Below are 18,282 nucleotides of genomic sequence, written 5' to 3'. Positions count from 1 at the left end.
GATGCCGGGACTCGGATGCGGCTTCCCAAGTAGCGGCTCCAGAAGTTGGGACTCCCGGAGATGCCGCGACTCTTGCTTGGCTTTCGCACGGGACTTCCAGCGCAGCGCAAACACCTTTAGAGGGTTTTGAATGAAAGCAAAGAGACATGTCCCTCTGTGCGCTCCGCGTCTTATCTGATCAACACGTGGCACTCGAATAAAAGGAAGGAGGCATGGAAGATTATTGATCTCCGAGGAGCCCCGACGGATGCTGGCCGGTATTCACAGTAATGGAATGAAGACAACGCTCCTGATATGATGGATGACAGACCCAGCAAGCTCATCCTGCTCCCCGTCCTGGCAGTTGTGTTTGTGATGATCGGCTACCAGTACATCTGCCCCGCCGGGAGCAAGTCGTGCCACTTCAAGGCGGGGGAGAAATTCGGCGGGGTGAGCCTGCTGTCCGGCCCGTACCAGGACAGCGACGACTTCTACCGGGACCAGGACCTGGAGGACGACAGCCCCCCCAGGGCGCCGTCCAAGTTCAACTTCAGCGAGAGGGACCTGGACAGACACGTGGAGTTCAACATCAAGGGGGACGACGTGATCGTGTTCCTGCACATCCAGAAGACGGGCGGCACCACCTTCGGGAGACACCTGGTGAGGAATATTCGCCTGGAGCAGCCGTGCGACTGCAAGCCCGGCCAGAAGAAGTGCACCTGCCACCGGCCCGGCAAGGAGGAGTCGTGGCTCTTCTCCAGGTTCTCCACCGGCTGGAGCTGCGGGCTGCACGCGGACTGGACCGAGCTCACCAACTGCGTGCCTGTCATCATGGATAAAAAGGAGGCCCAGAGGGATAAAAGGTAGGAGTGTGGATATTTGCATGGTGTCTGCAGGTGTGAGAGTGTACAACCAAACAAATGTCCAAAAAACAAACATGCAGCCCAATGTCAAAGTCTTAAGTGTAACAGATGAATCTTCTTAATATCCCCCAACCACCCCCCGTTTTGATTCATGTTCATAGTCCCAGTTGAACACATCAGCAGTTTTCTATCATCAGGATCCAGTGGTAGATCAAAGGTTTACTCTAAATAACTGACTGGAGTCTTACAAAACTAACATCAATCAATTTCTCAGACATCTGAAGTGGATTTCAGCATTTAGACTCTGGTGAAAAATAAACACTGGCGTCTGTTGCTTCTATCCTCACATTTAAAGGTTCCATATATTGCAAAATTTACCTTACTTTTTAAACAACCCTGTTACTGAACACCCTGCAAATAGGCACAAAAAACACCAGTTAGTTTAGGTTGAGTGCAACAACAGGCAATCCTCTGACCTGTGTGATGTGACAGGGCCACTGAAACCTTGTTGATTCCTGCACCAAACATGTGGGAAGTACAACAAAGCTTCAGTCTTTGCAGGTGTCTCAAACCAAGTTTTATTTGTTTGTTGTTTTTAATGAATGAATAGTTCAAAGCTGCTCTATTCATGTCCAGGAGGAACATTATAACAAATGGTTTGACATGGAACCTTTAAATTCTCCTGGACAGTATCTCACCACCATGTGGTTGGGCGTGTTCTAGTCTCCAGATGGAACATATGCAGCACAGTTCAACTGACTTTCAGCTTTATCACTTTTCTTTTTCTTTTTTTGCTTTCACAGTAGAAAAAGGTTTCCAGGGTCCTTCAAGTGTCCTTAAAGGCCCCTGAACAATTCTCTTTCACTGGACTCAAAGCTCCAAGTGAACCCACTGAAAGACTTTAAAAGGCAAACGGAGGATGGATGGCTGATTTAACCTTTCCGTGAATAAGGGGCGTCTGCGCACAACAACAGAGTCACCCCATGCTGTGTGCGGTGTATTCAAACCTCGGCCCTTGTACGACAGAACACACAACTCACCCGCCATGCCTTGTCTCATGCACGCTGGGGCCGAGTCCACGTGACGCATCCTGGCTTGCAGGACTATTGGGCTGTCGTTGTGCCGTTACGTTTGTTGGGGCTCTTTTCCAGTTCAAATTCCAAGAAATGCTGCTTCCGTGATCCAAAGACATGACCTGTATGGACAAGCGGTCCATATTACAGTGTCACCTCTTTGGTATTTTTTGTTGTTGTTATCACTACAGTTCTTTTTGCGCATGTTATGATTCACTGCAGCTCTTGATGGGCAGCACCGCAAGGTTCCGCCTGGTTCTGTCTGTTTGCTCAGGAATGCATGTTTGTGTTTTTCAACTGTGTTTTCGCACTTTCTGTGCATTGCTTCATATCTGCGGTCAAGAAATCCAGCGGTGGATATTTGTGTGTGCGCGCGCGATCACACAGAGGAGGCGGGGCAACCAAATGTTTTCAGACATCACACCCAAAACAACAGAGCAGCTCCGGCGTCTCCTCCCTTATTTTTGAAAACCACGGTCAGTCTCACGCCGAAGCACATGGGGCACATGATTTATTTCTGCTTCGCCAAGTGTTTCCTCCTCGACTCGGGAAAGTACTCAGCGGATGCGACAGCTCTTCATCTCGCAGCTGCAGCATCTCCTGCGCTCGCTCTCGCGGCCCCCCTTGTTCTTCTGTGGGCTCCTGCGGCGTCTATTCTGAGATGATGCTGCTGCTGCTGCTGCTGCTGCTGCCTCTGACCAAGACTGTTGGCAGACACGCTGTGCTCGGAGCCCCCCGCCCCACCACTTCCCACACCACCGCCCCACTCGGCAGCCACAGCACATTTACCAAGTGAGATGACTAATAGCATTATGCAAATGCTGGATCCAGGATGGTTTCTGGAGCAGTGCCTTAATTAAAATACCTTAAACGGCACAGGTTCAAAGTAGGAGAGCTCCTCTTTAGCACAGCGGGAAACTGTAGCCGGGGTAAAGACACTTGTTAGCCGAGTGTTCAGGTTCAATCTGAAGAGGAGAGGCGGAGCTACATTCGGTATTCGGAGGCCGCACCTTTTGTTTTTCAGTCGAATGCCTCTCTGATGGAGAGGCTGAGGTCTCAGTTCACCTCGTCCACTCCTGAGGACTGAAAGCGGGAAGCCGGCACGGCCAGCACGACACCCGGTTGGCCTGTGAGCAGGAAGCGGAGCGCTGGGGCCGGCCAGCCGTGTGGCCCGGGAAAAGGTCAGGTGTGTCAGGGAGGATCAGCGCAGTGCGCGCTGCCGCTGCTCGGGCTCCCCTGGAAGGTGCTGTCAGTCAGCGGGGAAGTGGAGCAGGCAAGTCCTGCTCGCGTCAGAGGGCTTTTCTGCAGAAACAGACCCATAAGTGCCTTCTTCCTCTCCACTGGCTTTTGTGGAGCGAGCGTCGCCTCCGCGGAGCCCCCACCCAGCTTGTCGAGCAGGTTGTTTTCCTCTCGGGCTGCAGATTCAGAGGTCCGTGATGAGGAGGGGCTGCGGGGGCTTCAGTCCTGATTTTCTTATGTGTTCATTAGCTCACCGTTCAGCTCCGGCAGACGGAGCCACGCTGTGTGTCTGGCGATGGTGGAAATGGGATTTTTAACATTTAAAGGTCCCACGTTATGCGTTGATTTCCCCTCTCAGACTGTAGTGGAGTGTTGCATGGTTAATTACACCTCTCCCCTCACCCCCACAAAAATAACAAAAAACTAGACAGAAAACTGCATATTTAATTTCACATTAGTTTCCCAGTCTTTCAATAGCGTGGCCTGTTTTAGCTTCCTGATGAAAAGGATCAGTTTGTGTTGCCATAAAGGGCCTCTTTTCAGAATTGTGTGTCTCAGGACACACTTTCTGAAGGGTACCGAGCAAAAAAACAACAAAAACAAAAAACAACAATGGACTCTCCTGTCTGGAGAGTCCACAGACAGGCTGTTATTATATTCAGCCATTACAGGTATTATTTGGCATGAAGATATCATTTTTCCATTTTTTTTTTACAAGAACAAAAATGAACACACTGTTTGTCAAAACTCTGTATCAAATGTTGTGGTGCCGCATTCTATCTTTTTCTCACATCTGTGTCTGTGAAGAGGCTTTTGCCACTGAGGCAAAAGGACACAGACACATTCATCCGAGGACATTACCATTTATACAGCACCGCCACAGGGTGCTCGACACTTCCACAGCTCGGGACATACAGAATTTTTTCCCCCAAAAAACTTATTTCTGACAGTCCGGTCCAACGTGTTTAAGGTTCAGATTCAGTGTGCGGGGAGGGGAAGCAAATGAGAATCCAACACACAGCGTCTTCGCCGCTTCACTTCAACGTCGGCTTTTTCTCGGAAACATTTTGTCGGGGCAAACCGACGTCTGTTTCCGCCGGTTAGCAGAACCTGGCCGGAAATAAACTACTGAGGTGGAAAATAGCTGTTTTTGATATCAAATGAAGAAAAGAGGACCTTCCACTGCATATGCTAACGGCGTTGTTGACAGGGTCAGTCTTTCTCACACAAGATATTTTTCTGTCCTTTTTATTGAGTTCAAGAATCTGCCTCCACGTATAATCCTTTACCATCTGCGAGACAATACAGGGTCAAACCTTTTATTAAACGGTTGCCTACATCAATCAGAATTCAGAATGATTTTTTTTCTCAAGGCTGTGCAGGATTGTTCAGTATCATCACAGTGCTTCTTTCTCTTTATTGACTTCAGTTTTCATATTTTATTCAGTTTTACTGCTCTCTATTTATGCTGTACTTTATGTAGATTGATGCAGTTTGGGTAATATGCAGTATTCCTCCTTTGTATTTTGCAAGAGCATGTGCTTGTGTGTGCATTGGGACTGTGTTTGCTTCTCTTGTAACTGCCGTGCTTCATACCATATTGTATTGTATTGTACTGTATCATATCGTATCGTATCGTTGTATGATATCATGTTTTATTGTGGGGGGGTGAGGGGAGGGTCACACACAAGCGCATCACCCAACCCCTCTTGCTTGGAGCTCTGTAAAAGCACATCTGGCCATTACGGAGTGTGAGACATTAGCGCTGAGCGTCGACATTACAGCGAAACTCTTGTCATTACAAGTGGTTAAGGCAGCCAGCAGCGCACTGAAAGTTAATTTGCTTATGTGCATTTTTGTGTCTTTCAAAGTGCCCTGCAGTCTGTGCTACGGTTGCGACTGAAAGGTACACAAATTAATGTTCTTCTCATTAAGGAAATAAACATTCATTATGGCGACACAAGCGTGAAGTGTGAACTCGTAGCGGTAAAACTCACATTCCTCTGGTCGTCCGCACTTCAAGTTTCTCAAGTTCTCATTAATTCTCGTGCTGCACGCACAGTTTAGCTGCTCCCCGCCTCCGACTGCGACCTCATAATTTTATGCATGTGCTGATGTCGCAATTTTCTATATCAGTTATGAAGTCTTCATTAACAGCTTTCTTGTTTCCCATGCATAATGAATGCTCAGTGAAGAAGTACAAAGACACCAAAGCCAAAGAGAGTACTGTACAGTCACTCTTCGATGCACCCCTTTGATTACACACACACACACACACACACACACACACACACACACACACACACACACACACACACACACACACTCAAGCAGAGAGAGGAGTGGCGTGTACAGGAAATACAATATACAAGATGCTATGATCCCGAACTGCATGTAGGAAAAGAAAAGACAGAATTGGAGCATTTTTTCTTCTTTCTTTTCTTGTTATAATTCATTCTTTAGTGAATTTTTCCACTGTTTAATAAAAGCCAGCTCCTGCCAAGTTGATTTAAAGGCTGTTTTCACAGCTAATCACTGTTAGCGGTAAGCCCTGCCCTGTCTCATGATCCATTTCTATGCTGTTGGCTCCAGATGTTACAGTAGCTCACTGTTAGGGATGAAAAATGGTTATAATCAATTTGATCGGGATTAATCTTCCTCTACCAAGTGACTTCTTTTTAATATTTAAAGCATTGAGGAAAAGTCGTGCAGCTCTGCAGTTTGATTCCCCATCATTCATTCAAAAAACAACTTTTTCTCAATTTCAACACTAATCTCGCAGAAGTATCAAACACCTGGTAAAACTAACCCTCCTCTTTAGCTAATTAACAGGATAGGTCTTTGTTTTTTTAAAATTAGAACTGGTACAGAGTGGGTAGTAATTACTGCAGGGTCGTTTCATTTTACAGCACTGACCACTAATTGCTCCATGTCTCCCAGTGCTACCTACCTGCACATAATGATAATTAACATGTCTTACTCTCGTTGATGCCGCTCACTGTAAGCGTGCGTAGGAGGGACTCATCGCCGGCTCGACCCAAACAGACTGCAGACATCACTTGCTGCACGATGCTATGCAGGCTTTTGTCAGCATCTTTAAGGCATTGCTTGACTTGGATCTTCTTTTTAATCTTTTCTAATGTGAGGCACGAGCCAAACTGGTAATAACTTCTTAATCTAAAAATTACCATTTCCATTTCCGTCCTGAGCTTCCACTCGCAGGCTCTTTCTGCTCTCTGCCACTTGCTCACAGCGGGCGCAGCTCACAAAATCTTGCAGTACAGTCCACTGACAGTTGACCATGTGGTAGCATTTGGTCACTTATTTGCTTTTGTGCATCCATCCATTGTCTGTGACACCCATAGTTTTGTGATGGAAAAGTAAAGTGAAATCCCAACAAGGATCATTGCGAATCTAAGAAATTTGGGTCGATTAATAGATTAATTCTAGGAAACTGCAGCAATTTGATTGGATCACTTATTTATCCCATTTTTAAAAATAGTATTCCTTTTACTTTTAGGTATTTATCTTTATCTTGTGGTCTGCACCCGAAAAGACTTGTGCAATACTCTTCATTTCCATTGCCTCCTGTCTGGGACTGTCCTGCCCTTCCGTGGGCTCCACAGAAGGTCTTCAGCCTGGGGAGCCCTCCACTCCGAGCAGCACAGAAATCCAAGCCAAAGGGGAGAACATTGAGCAGGCTTGTAATTCGTCGAGCAAAGGGCTCATCACAATGGAGTGATGTTTATTTCGTGTCCTGGGGGCGCCGCAGACTTTCAGTGTGCGCAGATTGCTTTTCATGTGTCATTAATTCAAGTGGTCATTGCTGGCAGGTCTCAGCGGCCGTACAGTCGGATTGATAATTAAGTGTCGCCTCAGCGGGGGCGTGCGGCAGCATATGTCATGCTCTTGTTTGGTGTCGGAAGGAGTGAAATGGAACAGTTGTGTGGGGCGATGGTGGGGAGCAGAGAGGGGCTCGTGTGATTCTAATCAGTTTCCATGCAGGAAATGTTATTGCGGCCCGTTTCTTTTCTCTCCAAAGATTGTAAAGCAGGTAGCTAATTTTCTGTTTTAATTCTAGCGGCGCTCATTTTTCAATTCCACACATTTCCATAATAGTTCACGTATATATCCAAATGAAGGGTGAGGGAGAGGTGAGGGCTTACCTAAATTGACCGTGTCGGGTTGGGAGCGCTGACGCGAATAAAACTGATGAAATCTGAGAGAGGGAAGTAATGAAATGGAATTCCTGAAAGGGCTGCTGCAAAGTCTCCGCGACGATTTCATCTGAATTTGAATCGCGGCCACTCGTCCCGCTGGCCAGCACAACCAGCAGCAGTGACACATTACAGCCGTCAGAGTGGATTGTTACTCACATTTGATCAAAGCTCAGATTTGCTAATTAAATAATGCTTTTTTGAAAGTCTTAAAAGTATTTTAAGAGTATTTTATCATTTTCGCTCTCCTCAAATGTGAGCAAGTCAGGGTTTCCAGTCGAGTCGAGTCTTTACAGTGATATGCAAAGAAAAGAGAGAGAGAGACAAACAGCGGTCACCCTGCAAAACACACGAGAGAACACAAACACAACCTGATTCTGCGGTAACGGTGGTATCACAATGTCAATTCGTTTTTAATGGTCTCACCAAATCAAGGTGAAACAAAAAATATGCTAACTAACAATGCATTTGAATGCAGCAACAACAGCGACAACTTTACGCTGTTAAGCGTTAAAGTCTCGATCACAACGTGTTGCACAGACGTGTTGCAGTTCAGCACGGCGAGCCACCGATCCCTCCTCCACGCACCACCCGCAGGTGAAATGGCCTCGCGCTGAATGAGCTGCCTGTGTCTGGCTGTGAGTTTCATAGTGTGCGACAGGCTGCGTGAGCACAGTGTTAACACCAAAATGTGGGTTTTTTTGTTTGTTTTTGGGGGAGTAAAGAAAACAAGCCCAACTTGTGAGTTTGAACGTAGGTCCGCCGGAAGTCGATCAGTAGCAATCACCCTTAGCCGAGTCTGAATTGAATCGTTACAATCAGGCTTGAATCAGACTCAAGGACTCTACCAGCACTCAAGTGCTGCAACAGCTTTGAAAGTCTTAATTTTCACGCTGTGACGCCAACCTTGTGTTCAACGAAGTTCAAACTAGCACAGAACACGTCGACGCTGCGCTGAGGCCGACTGTAGGAATGCAGCTCGAACCTGCGCCTCTGTGTTAGTTTTACACATAGCCTAAATAATTTAGCGATGATTTGCTTTCGCAGCATTAGCATTTTTGGAGAGACTGAAAAAAGCTCTCTGTGCTTTTTAGCTGATGTGGATATTTGTCATGGTCCAGCTGTCCTGCGTGGCTTCAGATACAGTATGGATGGCGCTTACTGTCAGTCTCTAAAAGCCACTCTGCGTAATGAAAGCCGCACAGCTCGCCAGGGCAACTCCTCTGATGCCGCTGTCAAATAATTGCTGGTTCGGCAAATATGAAATTCCAATTGTCTGATTCAGCTCTCGCGGTCGGATGAAAGGCTCCCTCCCGCTTGATCGAGTGCCCGGACGGGACCGCCGTCCTGCTGCCAGGCTTTAGTGTCTGTGTCATGTCACTTAGTGCAATTGTCCGTTTTTGTTTTGCCTTCAGCTTTGTCTCACAAATTCATTTGTCGGATCTCGGGAATCTTAGCCCTGCACAAAAGTGGGATCATCCCGATTTCGACGTTGAAATCTCACTCATCCATCTGTCTAACCTTCAGTAGGAATAAACCAAACAATCAGTTCTTTATTTCAAAGTCTTCAGTCCACATTTCTTTTTATTATATTGATCTGCTTGAATGCCTTTTTTTCAGTCACCTTCCAGGTTTTGTCTCTCCTTGCAGAACACTGAATCCAAGAGCTCTTTTAGCACCTGGATAAAAGAAATAAAGTCCGTGAGAAAGAAAAGGTCTGTCAAGTGTGTCTGGTTGAAAAAATCTTCACCACTTGTCTTTTTTTAGATTTATCTGGTCCATGCCGCCCAAACGACAACCACTGCGACTCCTTGACGTGTCGTGGTGAAGTTATAGGACCTTCCCTTTTATTTTTTGATCAGCATGACGTCACCCCCTGGACTGGAGTGAAATGAGCAGAAGCGAGGCACCTCGTTCCGATCTAGTTAGATGTAGTCGTCGGTGTGATGAGAATGAGTCAGCCGGCGCTGTGATGCAGAGTCCCTGCCTTTAATGTCCCCAGGAGGCCTGTTTGGTGCCTGAGCAATTCGAGCGCTCCTATTATCAGAGGGGCGATTAACTTTGACTCAGTCTTCCCTCTGATTGAGAAAGGAACACTTAAATTCTGTGCCGTAAAACAACCCATAAAACAAGGGACGATCTCAAAACGTCAAAACTTTCTGTTTCTCCATCGCAAACTGTCTTCATCAGCAACTCTGTGAAAGTTGGCAGCTTGGTAGTTGTGGAACATGGCAGAATTCAAAAAATAAATCAGGTTTGAGTCCATTTTTTTGGGGGCCTTTTTTATTGTTTGTTATTGTTGTTGTTTTTTAACTAGTTTTGAATTGATTCATGCACTGTTTTTCACATGCACAGCCCAAAATCCTTGGACCCACTCCAGCCGTCTGAGGTGCCTGTTTGTTTCATTTCTCAATTAATACCCGCGCAGCCCGATGACAGGGGCGCGCTGAGAATAAATGTGTCTGGAGTTGACTTATTATAACAACCTGCAGAAAGGTCATCCGTCCTTTTCTGGGGCCACGCTGTTGACAGGTAAGTTATATTGCAGGGGAGGTGGAGCGCGGCCGCGTGTCTCACACCGTTTCCCAATTTGGATTTAGTGGTTGACTGAGCACCTGGCGCACACTTGAAGTATAAGCACAGGTAGAGTCACCTTCACACGCACTAATCTCCGCCCGCTCGAGAGTTTGTCACTCCAACTTCTCTGGTGACATAAGGCTCAGGGTATTTTTTTTTCTTCTCTTTTTTGATCTTGTTGTGGGCTGTGCTGGATCGTGATGTGGAGCCAGAATTACTTTCCTGCGCTCGCAAACGTGGCTTCACTGCGCGATCAGTCGCGCCGCTGAGATGTATTGAAAAAGAAGTCGCCTGTATGTGTGCAATAGAATTTTTAATCCATAAAATATGTTCGGGTAGCGAAATGGCTGCTGCATGTGATCTTTGCCTCTTTCCCCGCGCTGCAGCATCAGTCAGACTCACTGTGGGAGAGATTTCAATAATGTGGCTGAACAGATTGCAGTCCAGATTGCTTCTTAAATTCCTGCATTTATAAATAGAAGCCCGGCCCTGGTTTGTTTTGCAAATTGTCATATATATTTATATATATATATACTTGATTAGCAGAGCGCACAATTAAAAGCTGAACTTATTTGTATTCGTAATTGATTCATCATTCGGTGCAAAAGTGTTTTACAAGACAATATTTGAGAGGAAAAACATCTCAGGGTTGTCTCTAATTATGCCTGACTTCATTTGCAAGCAACTGTCGTGCCCCGCCTGCTAAAGCCGCGGCCTTTGTTATCTCTAATATCTGCATGAAAGCCGAAAGCATCGGATCCGATGTGCTCTGTTGTGTGCTTTGCTAAGTGAACAATAGTTTATTTCCCGCCTGGCGGAGGATTTCCCTCTTTAGATCAATTCCGCTCACAACCCACCGCACAATATTGCGGGGACAAATTGGATCCCAGGCCACAGTATAATAAGTATGGATTGAAAATTTGTCCGAAAGAACAGAGCGGAGCCGCAGAGCAGAGAAACATCTTGTGGCATCGCGGAAAAGTGCTGGTGTGGAACAAGCAGCATTATGTCGCGGCACATGTTGCGATACGGTGCATCAAGCTCATCATGGTGAGTGTGTCCTCGCCAGGAGCCCGATGACAGCCTGTCAAACTCAGCTTTAGAATCCCACTTCCAAATCCAAGGATCACAATAAAGCTTTCATCGGCGCCCCGCGCTGCATTGTGAGACGGGCCGCGCTTCATTCATCATTTTGTGTCAGTCTCCCCTTTCACGGTGGGTCCCAGTTCTGGGTCTGTTTACGCTCTGGTCGACTGGGGGCCAAAGGGAATCAAGCAAATAGCAAATAGCCAAAGACGGTTCTTTGGGTTTTTTTCTCATGTACAATGCCAAGGGTGACTGTAATCGTACGGAAGGTGGCTTCAAGAAGGAAAAAGTGCCTTAAGTGCCTTAAGTGCTAAATTGCGCATTTGTTTGGATATGAATTTTTCCAGAAACAAAAAAAACATTTTCTCGATGAGGAAAAATGGTTCCAGAGTGGCGCCGGGTCTTTTCTGGGATGGAATCTGGTCGGTGGGTGCCAAAGGAAATCAAGCAAATACTAAAAACGCTTCATGTACAATGCCAAGAGTGACTGTAATTGTACAGTAGGGGGCTTTTAGAAAGACCAAGTGCCTTAAAGTGCTTACTTGTGCAACACTCTAAATTGTCCGTAGGTGTGTATCTCTGTGCGAATGGTTGTTTGTCTGTATGTCTTGTCCAGTGTGTACCCTGCCTTCGCTCCTATGACAGCTGGGAGAGGCTCCAGCAGACCCCCGTGACTCTGAGTACAGGAAGTATTGAAAGTAGATGGATGGATGGATGCTCAGGAAAAGTGGTTCCAGCATGGCACTGCGTCTGTGGGACTGAAAACAATTAGCTGCATAGCTCAAGAGCTGGGGACGGGGCTAAGCCAGCAACATGTGGAAGAGTGCTAACAAAAATAGCAAATGACTGTGAAAGGCTTTCAGGGCCTTGTTCCTTTCTGTGTTTTCAATCACTCATCATTTCATTCCGTAGATGATAAACATCCTCTTGCACACCGTCTGTGTTTACAAATAATCCCATCCCATAGTCAGGAGGCCTAGCTGATGAGCAAAGAGGAGATTTATGGATGTAGTAAAGAAGAACGTGAAGTTGAGAAGTGTGAGAAGAGGATGCAGAGGATAGATGGAGGCGTGTGATTGGCTGTGGTGACCTCTGAGGGGAGCAATCCAAAGAAGAAGAAGATGTCCAAACACATATTCAGGATGCCAGGCTGAGACGTGGCAACATAACCTCTAAGTGTTAAGGACACGTTGATGGAAACCAGTAATGGTCCATCAGCGGTCTGCTGCAGAAAGTCTTTTTATTCGCGGCGAGGTTGCAGGGTCGCGTCAGGTCTGAGAACCAAACTCGGGGGCGCTCGGCATGAATAATGGGCCGAACCTGGATGCTGGATCGACCTCCTCAGAAATACCCGGCGATTGATTTGCCCTCCGCTGCCATATCTGCTGTCTGGTGATACGGTTTCATTTGTGAAACCGATATTGCAGCAGTTTCTTCGTTTTTGTTGTTTGTTTTGTTTTTTTATAAAAATCTCAGGAATACTGTCAAAAGCCCAACATGTGGGCCGCTCAGTGTGTAAATTTAACCCAGCTCCTCATGTCTGATTGTCACATGAAGGGACGGTTGCATTCTTTTTGCGGCATCGTGGCCAAAAAAGGGGCCGCTTTGTTTATTTGTTTGACTTAAATAGACCGCATCCAGTGCCTTTCAAATCTCAACATGAATGTGGAATACGAAGGGTGCAGCATCGTTTGATTTTTGGAAGCATGGCTGCTTTCATTTGACCAAGCAGTTAACTGGAACGCAGCATCACAGTAGAGTGAATCTGAAGACAGGATGAAGTATTAAAGGACAAGGGTGGTGGAGGGAATGCAATTTTCCCCAGCTGTCAAAGTCCCACTGAGATATCTTTTAGAGATGACTGATGACATTTTCTGCTTTTCTCTTAAATATCATACTGCGGCTAGCTCACTTTTTTTTTTCTTTGTGCCTTGACGAAGGCGTAATGAAATTGAAGAATGACAAAAATGTTAAAAAAAAAAAAAATAGCTGGCATTAAGTGAAGTGCTTTTTAAAATGGCAGCACTCCCTTGGCTGTCAAAGCCCAACTTTTTCACCTGAACACGTGCAAGCCTATTATTATTTTTCTCTTTACTTTGCGATAGAATGGACATTAAATTGAATGCAGGTAAATGAAATGGCAGCGGGACGAGCAGACAGCGCCGCTTGATCTATTTGTGTCCGTGGGGGGTGTGGGGTGGTGGTGGTGGTGGGGGGGGGGGGGGGGTTTAAAGTGAGTCTTAGGGACGAAGCAGGGTGGGGAAAGAGAAAGCTTGAGCTCTAAGCAGCTGTTCCAGCACCACACTGTGGCCTTTCCATGCAGATGATTGATTCAGGTGCGGCGAGCAGGGAGAGGAGAGATCAGGCTCTGGGCTCTGTCCGTTAATCACACTGCATTACCGCACAGGAGGCATTTATCACCAAACACCAAAGGCTTCAGTCCGGGGGGAACACTGAAACCAATCTCTGCGCTTACACGCAATCCATCCAGGTCCACGAAAAGCAGCATTGTGGAGCGCCACCACATCCATTTTCTCTGTAAGAGGGGGGACGTCGGATAAAGGGGGACGGGCGGGTGGGTGGGAGGGGGTGGCGGAGGAAGGGGAGGAAGCAAAAAGGCAGAGAACAGCGAGGAGAAAAGGGATTTAAAGGGACTTTGGGACGTGTCCTTGGGAACTGCTGGAGGATGTTTCTGTCTTTACCTCTTTCCAATGTCACAGACGTTCATCCAACTATGACTCGGACGTTATACAGCTCTGCAATAAGTTATGAAATACTTAAACTTACTGTGCGAAACTTCCCCTCGCCCTCTTGAGAAAAAACGCAGTACGACCAAACTTTGCTTTATTGTCACAGCCACTCGTCTCTTCCGCTCTGATCTCGTCTTTGTTAGAAGCCAGAACAGACCCAGGCTGCATCATATAGAGATTTATCTGGTAGCGATCAGCTGAATTTGCATCGTCTGAACTCATTTGCCAAAGAAGCAGGGCTGATTGATGCATTGTTTTTGCTTTTTTGGTTTTTTTGGGGGGGGAAAAAGTCCAGCACTGCGGCTTTGAAACAATGTTAGCAAACCCCTGCATCAAAGCGGTTAGAAGGGACAGTGTGCAGTGTTTCACTAAATTAGTGGCTAAATGAGGTTAAGCCTGCTTTCATCTGTTCTTAAGGACAGGACAGGAGTCCAGAGCCTCCTTCTGCGGACACGTCTGAAGTTAAAAAAAAACAAAAACGCATTAGTCTTGATGAATGATTTTGCTTGTATCATTTACCTAAAATAATTCAAAGGCCCCATAATTCTATTTTTTACTGATTTTAAGATCTCAATTTTCCAGTGGAGCAGAAATAGAAACCCCCCAGGAGATGTACAGAAAACTGCAAAATCTGTAACAACACTTGCAGCTTTTCTAAAGGAGACTGGACAAAAAGGCAGCTGAGATCTGTAGTCTCACACCTGAAAAATGCCCTTTGTGACATCACAAGTGGCTGATTTCCACAGCTGTGTGTTTTAGCACAAGCTGTGGACACAATGAACATTTTCCTTCTCTAAGGAAATCCAGTGACAAGACTAGAGACACATTATGATTAAAAAGCATATAGGTAAAATGAATTCTGCTGAATGGGACATTTAATCATATGTTAACTCTATAAAAAATAAAGATGTTCAACAGAGCTGCGCTTATAGATGGTCCGCTTATTTCTATGTCTCTTGCTTGCCTCAAAAAGTGCATACATGTACGTGCAAAATGTCAAGTTGTGCTACTAGCAATTATGTACGCCCTGTTGGATAGTTTAAAGCCAAATCCAATACTTTTAGACGGCTGACCTCAGCCCCCACTAGTGTTTATCACAGCGGGCAGTCTGTTTAAAAGCAGCCAGGCAGTGTGCTTACGTTAGAACACAGAACCCCACTTCCATGTAGATCGCATTGACGGACGAACTAACACAATGAGGCCATTAAACGCAGCAGTTAAAGAGAGGCACTGCATTAATGCCGCATTCATCCCCCGCAGGAACGGATGCAGCTTGCAAAGGGGCTGCGATAGAACATTCAGCCGGGGATAAAGTGATACGTGCCACCGTTCAACACCACGCCTTATCATTTGTTTATAACAGCACCAACGTTGTGTTTAGCACAAATGAAAGCTGCATCTCGAAACAGCCGTTTATCACCTGAGCGCCGTAGCACAACAACCAGCGAGACTTTAGCTGCATTCCCATTACCCTTAGAATTGCGCGAAACCTAAATATCGCAATAAAAAAACTGGTAATGGAAAAACATGAACTTGGAAAAACCTCTCAAGTATGGCTAGAAGGTTTTGACGCTCTCATGAGGTGGCTTTTCAGACATATCAATACAGAGGTATATCGCAGAAGTGTCATTGAAACGCTTTTTCGCATTTACGCGTCACATGACTTTGCGTACGTGGTCACGTGACCAGTTCACTCCAAGTGAAAATGGTGCGTTATGTTTGGACGGAGGAGAAGATGAACTATTTTTTTTACAAGTAATCCAAGAGAAAAATATAACAACCATTCTTGACAGCAAACAAACGTAAACAAACGAAAGCAAACGTAAGTCTCGTAAGTCTCGCGGGACGAGATTTTACGAGAAATACGGCTCATGTGCTTCACACCATTTAATGGAAACACCTGTAAATCACAATTGTACAATTGTAAATTTTAGAAATATCGCTTTCATTTTGCGAAAATCTGCAACGGAAAAACGCAGCTATCGACGCTGAAGCAGGAAGTGCAATCCAGCGAGGTATTGACTTCTTCGTCTAGTGTAACTGAACCAAACAGGCCCCCCAGGGAAGTGCAAGTTTGATGAATGAGAGCAGACAAACGGCTGCTCGCACGTGGGTCACTGGTGAGCGGCTGCGCTTTGTCACGTTTGAGGCAACTAAACAGCGTCAAACAACCAGCGCTGCTTTAATTAAGGAGGCACATTTGCAATTGCAGCACTAAATTCGTGCATCAAAGTCAGCGCTGCGCAGGCAATAGGCATCTGAGGTGAGTTTTCTGCTTTCTCCTGCCTTTTTACCCCTTTTTTTGAAGATGTGTGTTTTTTTTTTTTTTGGCGCTTGAGTGCCAGGGGCAGGGAGTATATACCAAAGCTTTTTGATGTCACGGAATATTAAGAGGCCTCGGCCTCGGCAGAATGAATTTTCAAAATTTGTGTTTGTTGTCAGGGAGTGGCAGGTCGTTCCAGAAATTTATGCCCATTCAAAGGAAATTAAGCAACCCAAACGGGAGCGAGCGGGGTGGGAGGGGCAGTGAGTGATGTGCAGCGCGAGGGCGAGAGTGACGTTTAACAGCGACAGGATGGACGACCGCTGGCCTGCTTTAATCATCCGCAGTAGCAGACGTCCGGGCACATATAGAGTCCGGCCTGCAGTATATGGTGGGCCGGGGGAGGGGACAGAGGGGAACATAGGGCCCCCTTCTCCTGAGCGTAGGCAGTCAGTTCAGCCTGGGCCTCCACCTCACCACACAGTCCTGGGAGACAAACAAGAAAATCGATTCTCCCACTCAGGACAGTTCACTAGCTGGGCCTCCCTCAGCGGCGCTATCTGTCAGAGTCTCTCCCTCCGGGCAGGCTGCGACGGGGAACCGCTGACAAGGTTGGCTGTCAGGGTGCACTGATCACTGATCACGCTGTTAGAGAGCGACTGAAGTCTTGTTCAGCACCACGGACAGCGCAGCGCTGACAGAGATAAAGGCCCCTTCCCCCGGTTCAAAAAGCCGCCGCCACGTTCTTCTGTCTCCGGTTTTGTACCTCAGAAACGTGTCTGGATCAGCCTGGTGTGTCTGGCAGGAAGGGATTGTCCCTTAAAAATGATTCAGTGGTGAATCTACAATTACAGTTGTGGTCAAACTGTAATTGTAGGCAATCCACAAATATCTATGTGATGATATTTGGATAATGATCCCCTAAGTGTATTTTAAAAGTTATTAGGACCACTGTTTATCTTTGTTGGGTCACTGAATAATATACAGACTGCTTCTAATGGAAACCTGATGCCATTTTATTCCAGAGTCTGTTTTGATGTTCAGCTAGCCTGCCTTAGCCCAGTGAGGCTGGGAAACAGTGCAATAAACCTCCTGATTCAATATCATTCGAGATGTGATTCTAGCTGAATTGTGTTAGAGCTCTATTTAAAAAAAAAAAACATTTTGAAGAACATCAGGCAGAGAAATTGGAAATTCTATCACATTTTATAATAATAATAATAATAATAATAATAATAATAATAATAATAATAATAATAATAATAGATCCCAATATTATATCATATAATACCCATCCATCCATTTTCCATACGCGCTTCTCCCGAGCTCAGGGTCACGGGGGTCTGCTGGAGCCTCTCCCAGCTGTCATAAGGCAAAGGCAGGGTGAAACCCTGGACAAATCTCCAGTTCATCACAGGGCCATATAAAGACAAACTACCATTCACACTCACATGCACATCTACGGACAATTTAGAGTTTCCCCGCCAGCCTGTCGTCAGCTAAACCGCTGCTAGCATAATTAGCCATGTAGCCTTCTCTCAACCAATCACCAAAGTATTGTATAGATAAAACATAAGCTTTATTTTCTTGTCTTCGCTATCACCACATGATGATGATGATGATGTGACATGACATGAATTTTCTTTGAAATAAACACGTAACCGCTGGTCGAAACCAGTTTACAGTTTTGAGCTCGCTGTTTAGCCAGATCAGAAATCTGCACACACACCACTGGCAGCGGGCACCTCCATCCATCCCAGTAATGGCCGTGTGAAGAGGGAGTGGGAGCCGTGCTATCCTTTGCATTGTGTGTGTGTGTGTGTGTGTGTGTGTGTGTGTGTGTGTGTGTGTGTGTGTGTGTGTATGTGTGTGTGTGCATGCGCGTGTGTATATGTGTAATAAGTCGGGCACTCAGTGAGTGCTGCCACTGGTAATGAAGCCACCAATGTAAATGGGCCAGTCATTTGTGATTAACTGGTGTGTCATGCCTGAAGTAATTGCCTTAATTAGCTATTGAACAGGTTTCAGGGTTAATGGGACAACAGGTTGCCAGTCAACCTGATTTAGCGTTGGAAGCTAATGATTTTACTCTCATATTCCCCGCCGTTCCTCGACGTGATTTGATTTACTGTGCGGGGCCGGAGGGGCGGGTGTGGAGGGGGGAAGGGCGTGGTGACGACGGGGGGAGTTGAGGTGGGGGGCACGCACACATCCCCTTGTTTGTTAATACAAAAT

General features: G+C 46.2%; 1 protein-coding gene across 1 annotated transcript in view; it reads left to right on the top strand.

The window, feature by feature from the left end:
- hs6st3b (heparan sulfate 6-O-sulfotransferase 3b) overlaps positions 1-18,282 on the top strand; it is a 52,488-nt gene continuing 34,206 nt past the window's right edge. Inside the window, exon 1 of the mRNA XM_076040143.1 lies at positions 1-842. Coding sequence (XP_075896258.1) covers positions 295-842 — 548 coding nt within the window. The 5' untranslated portion in view covers positions 1-294. The remainder of the gene's footprint in view (positions 843-18,282) is intronic.

The sequence above is a fragment of the Nelusetta ayraudi genome, unplaced genomic scaffold (genome assembly GCF_046127955.1).
Source record: "Nelusetta ayraudi isolate G7.1 ecotype Tasmania unplaced genomic scaffold, CSIRO-AGI_Nayr_v1 ptg000060l, whole genome shotgun sequence".
Classification (NCBI taxonomy): Eukaryota; Metazoa; Chordata; class Actinopteri; order Tetraodontiformes; family Monacanthidae; genus Nelusetta; species Nelusetta ayraudi.
This window is presented reverse-complemented; position numbering and strand designations above follow the sequence as displayed.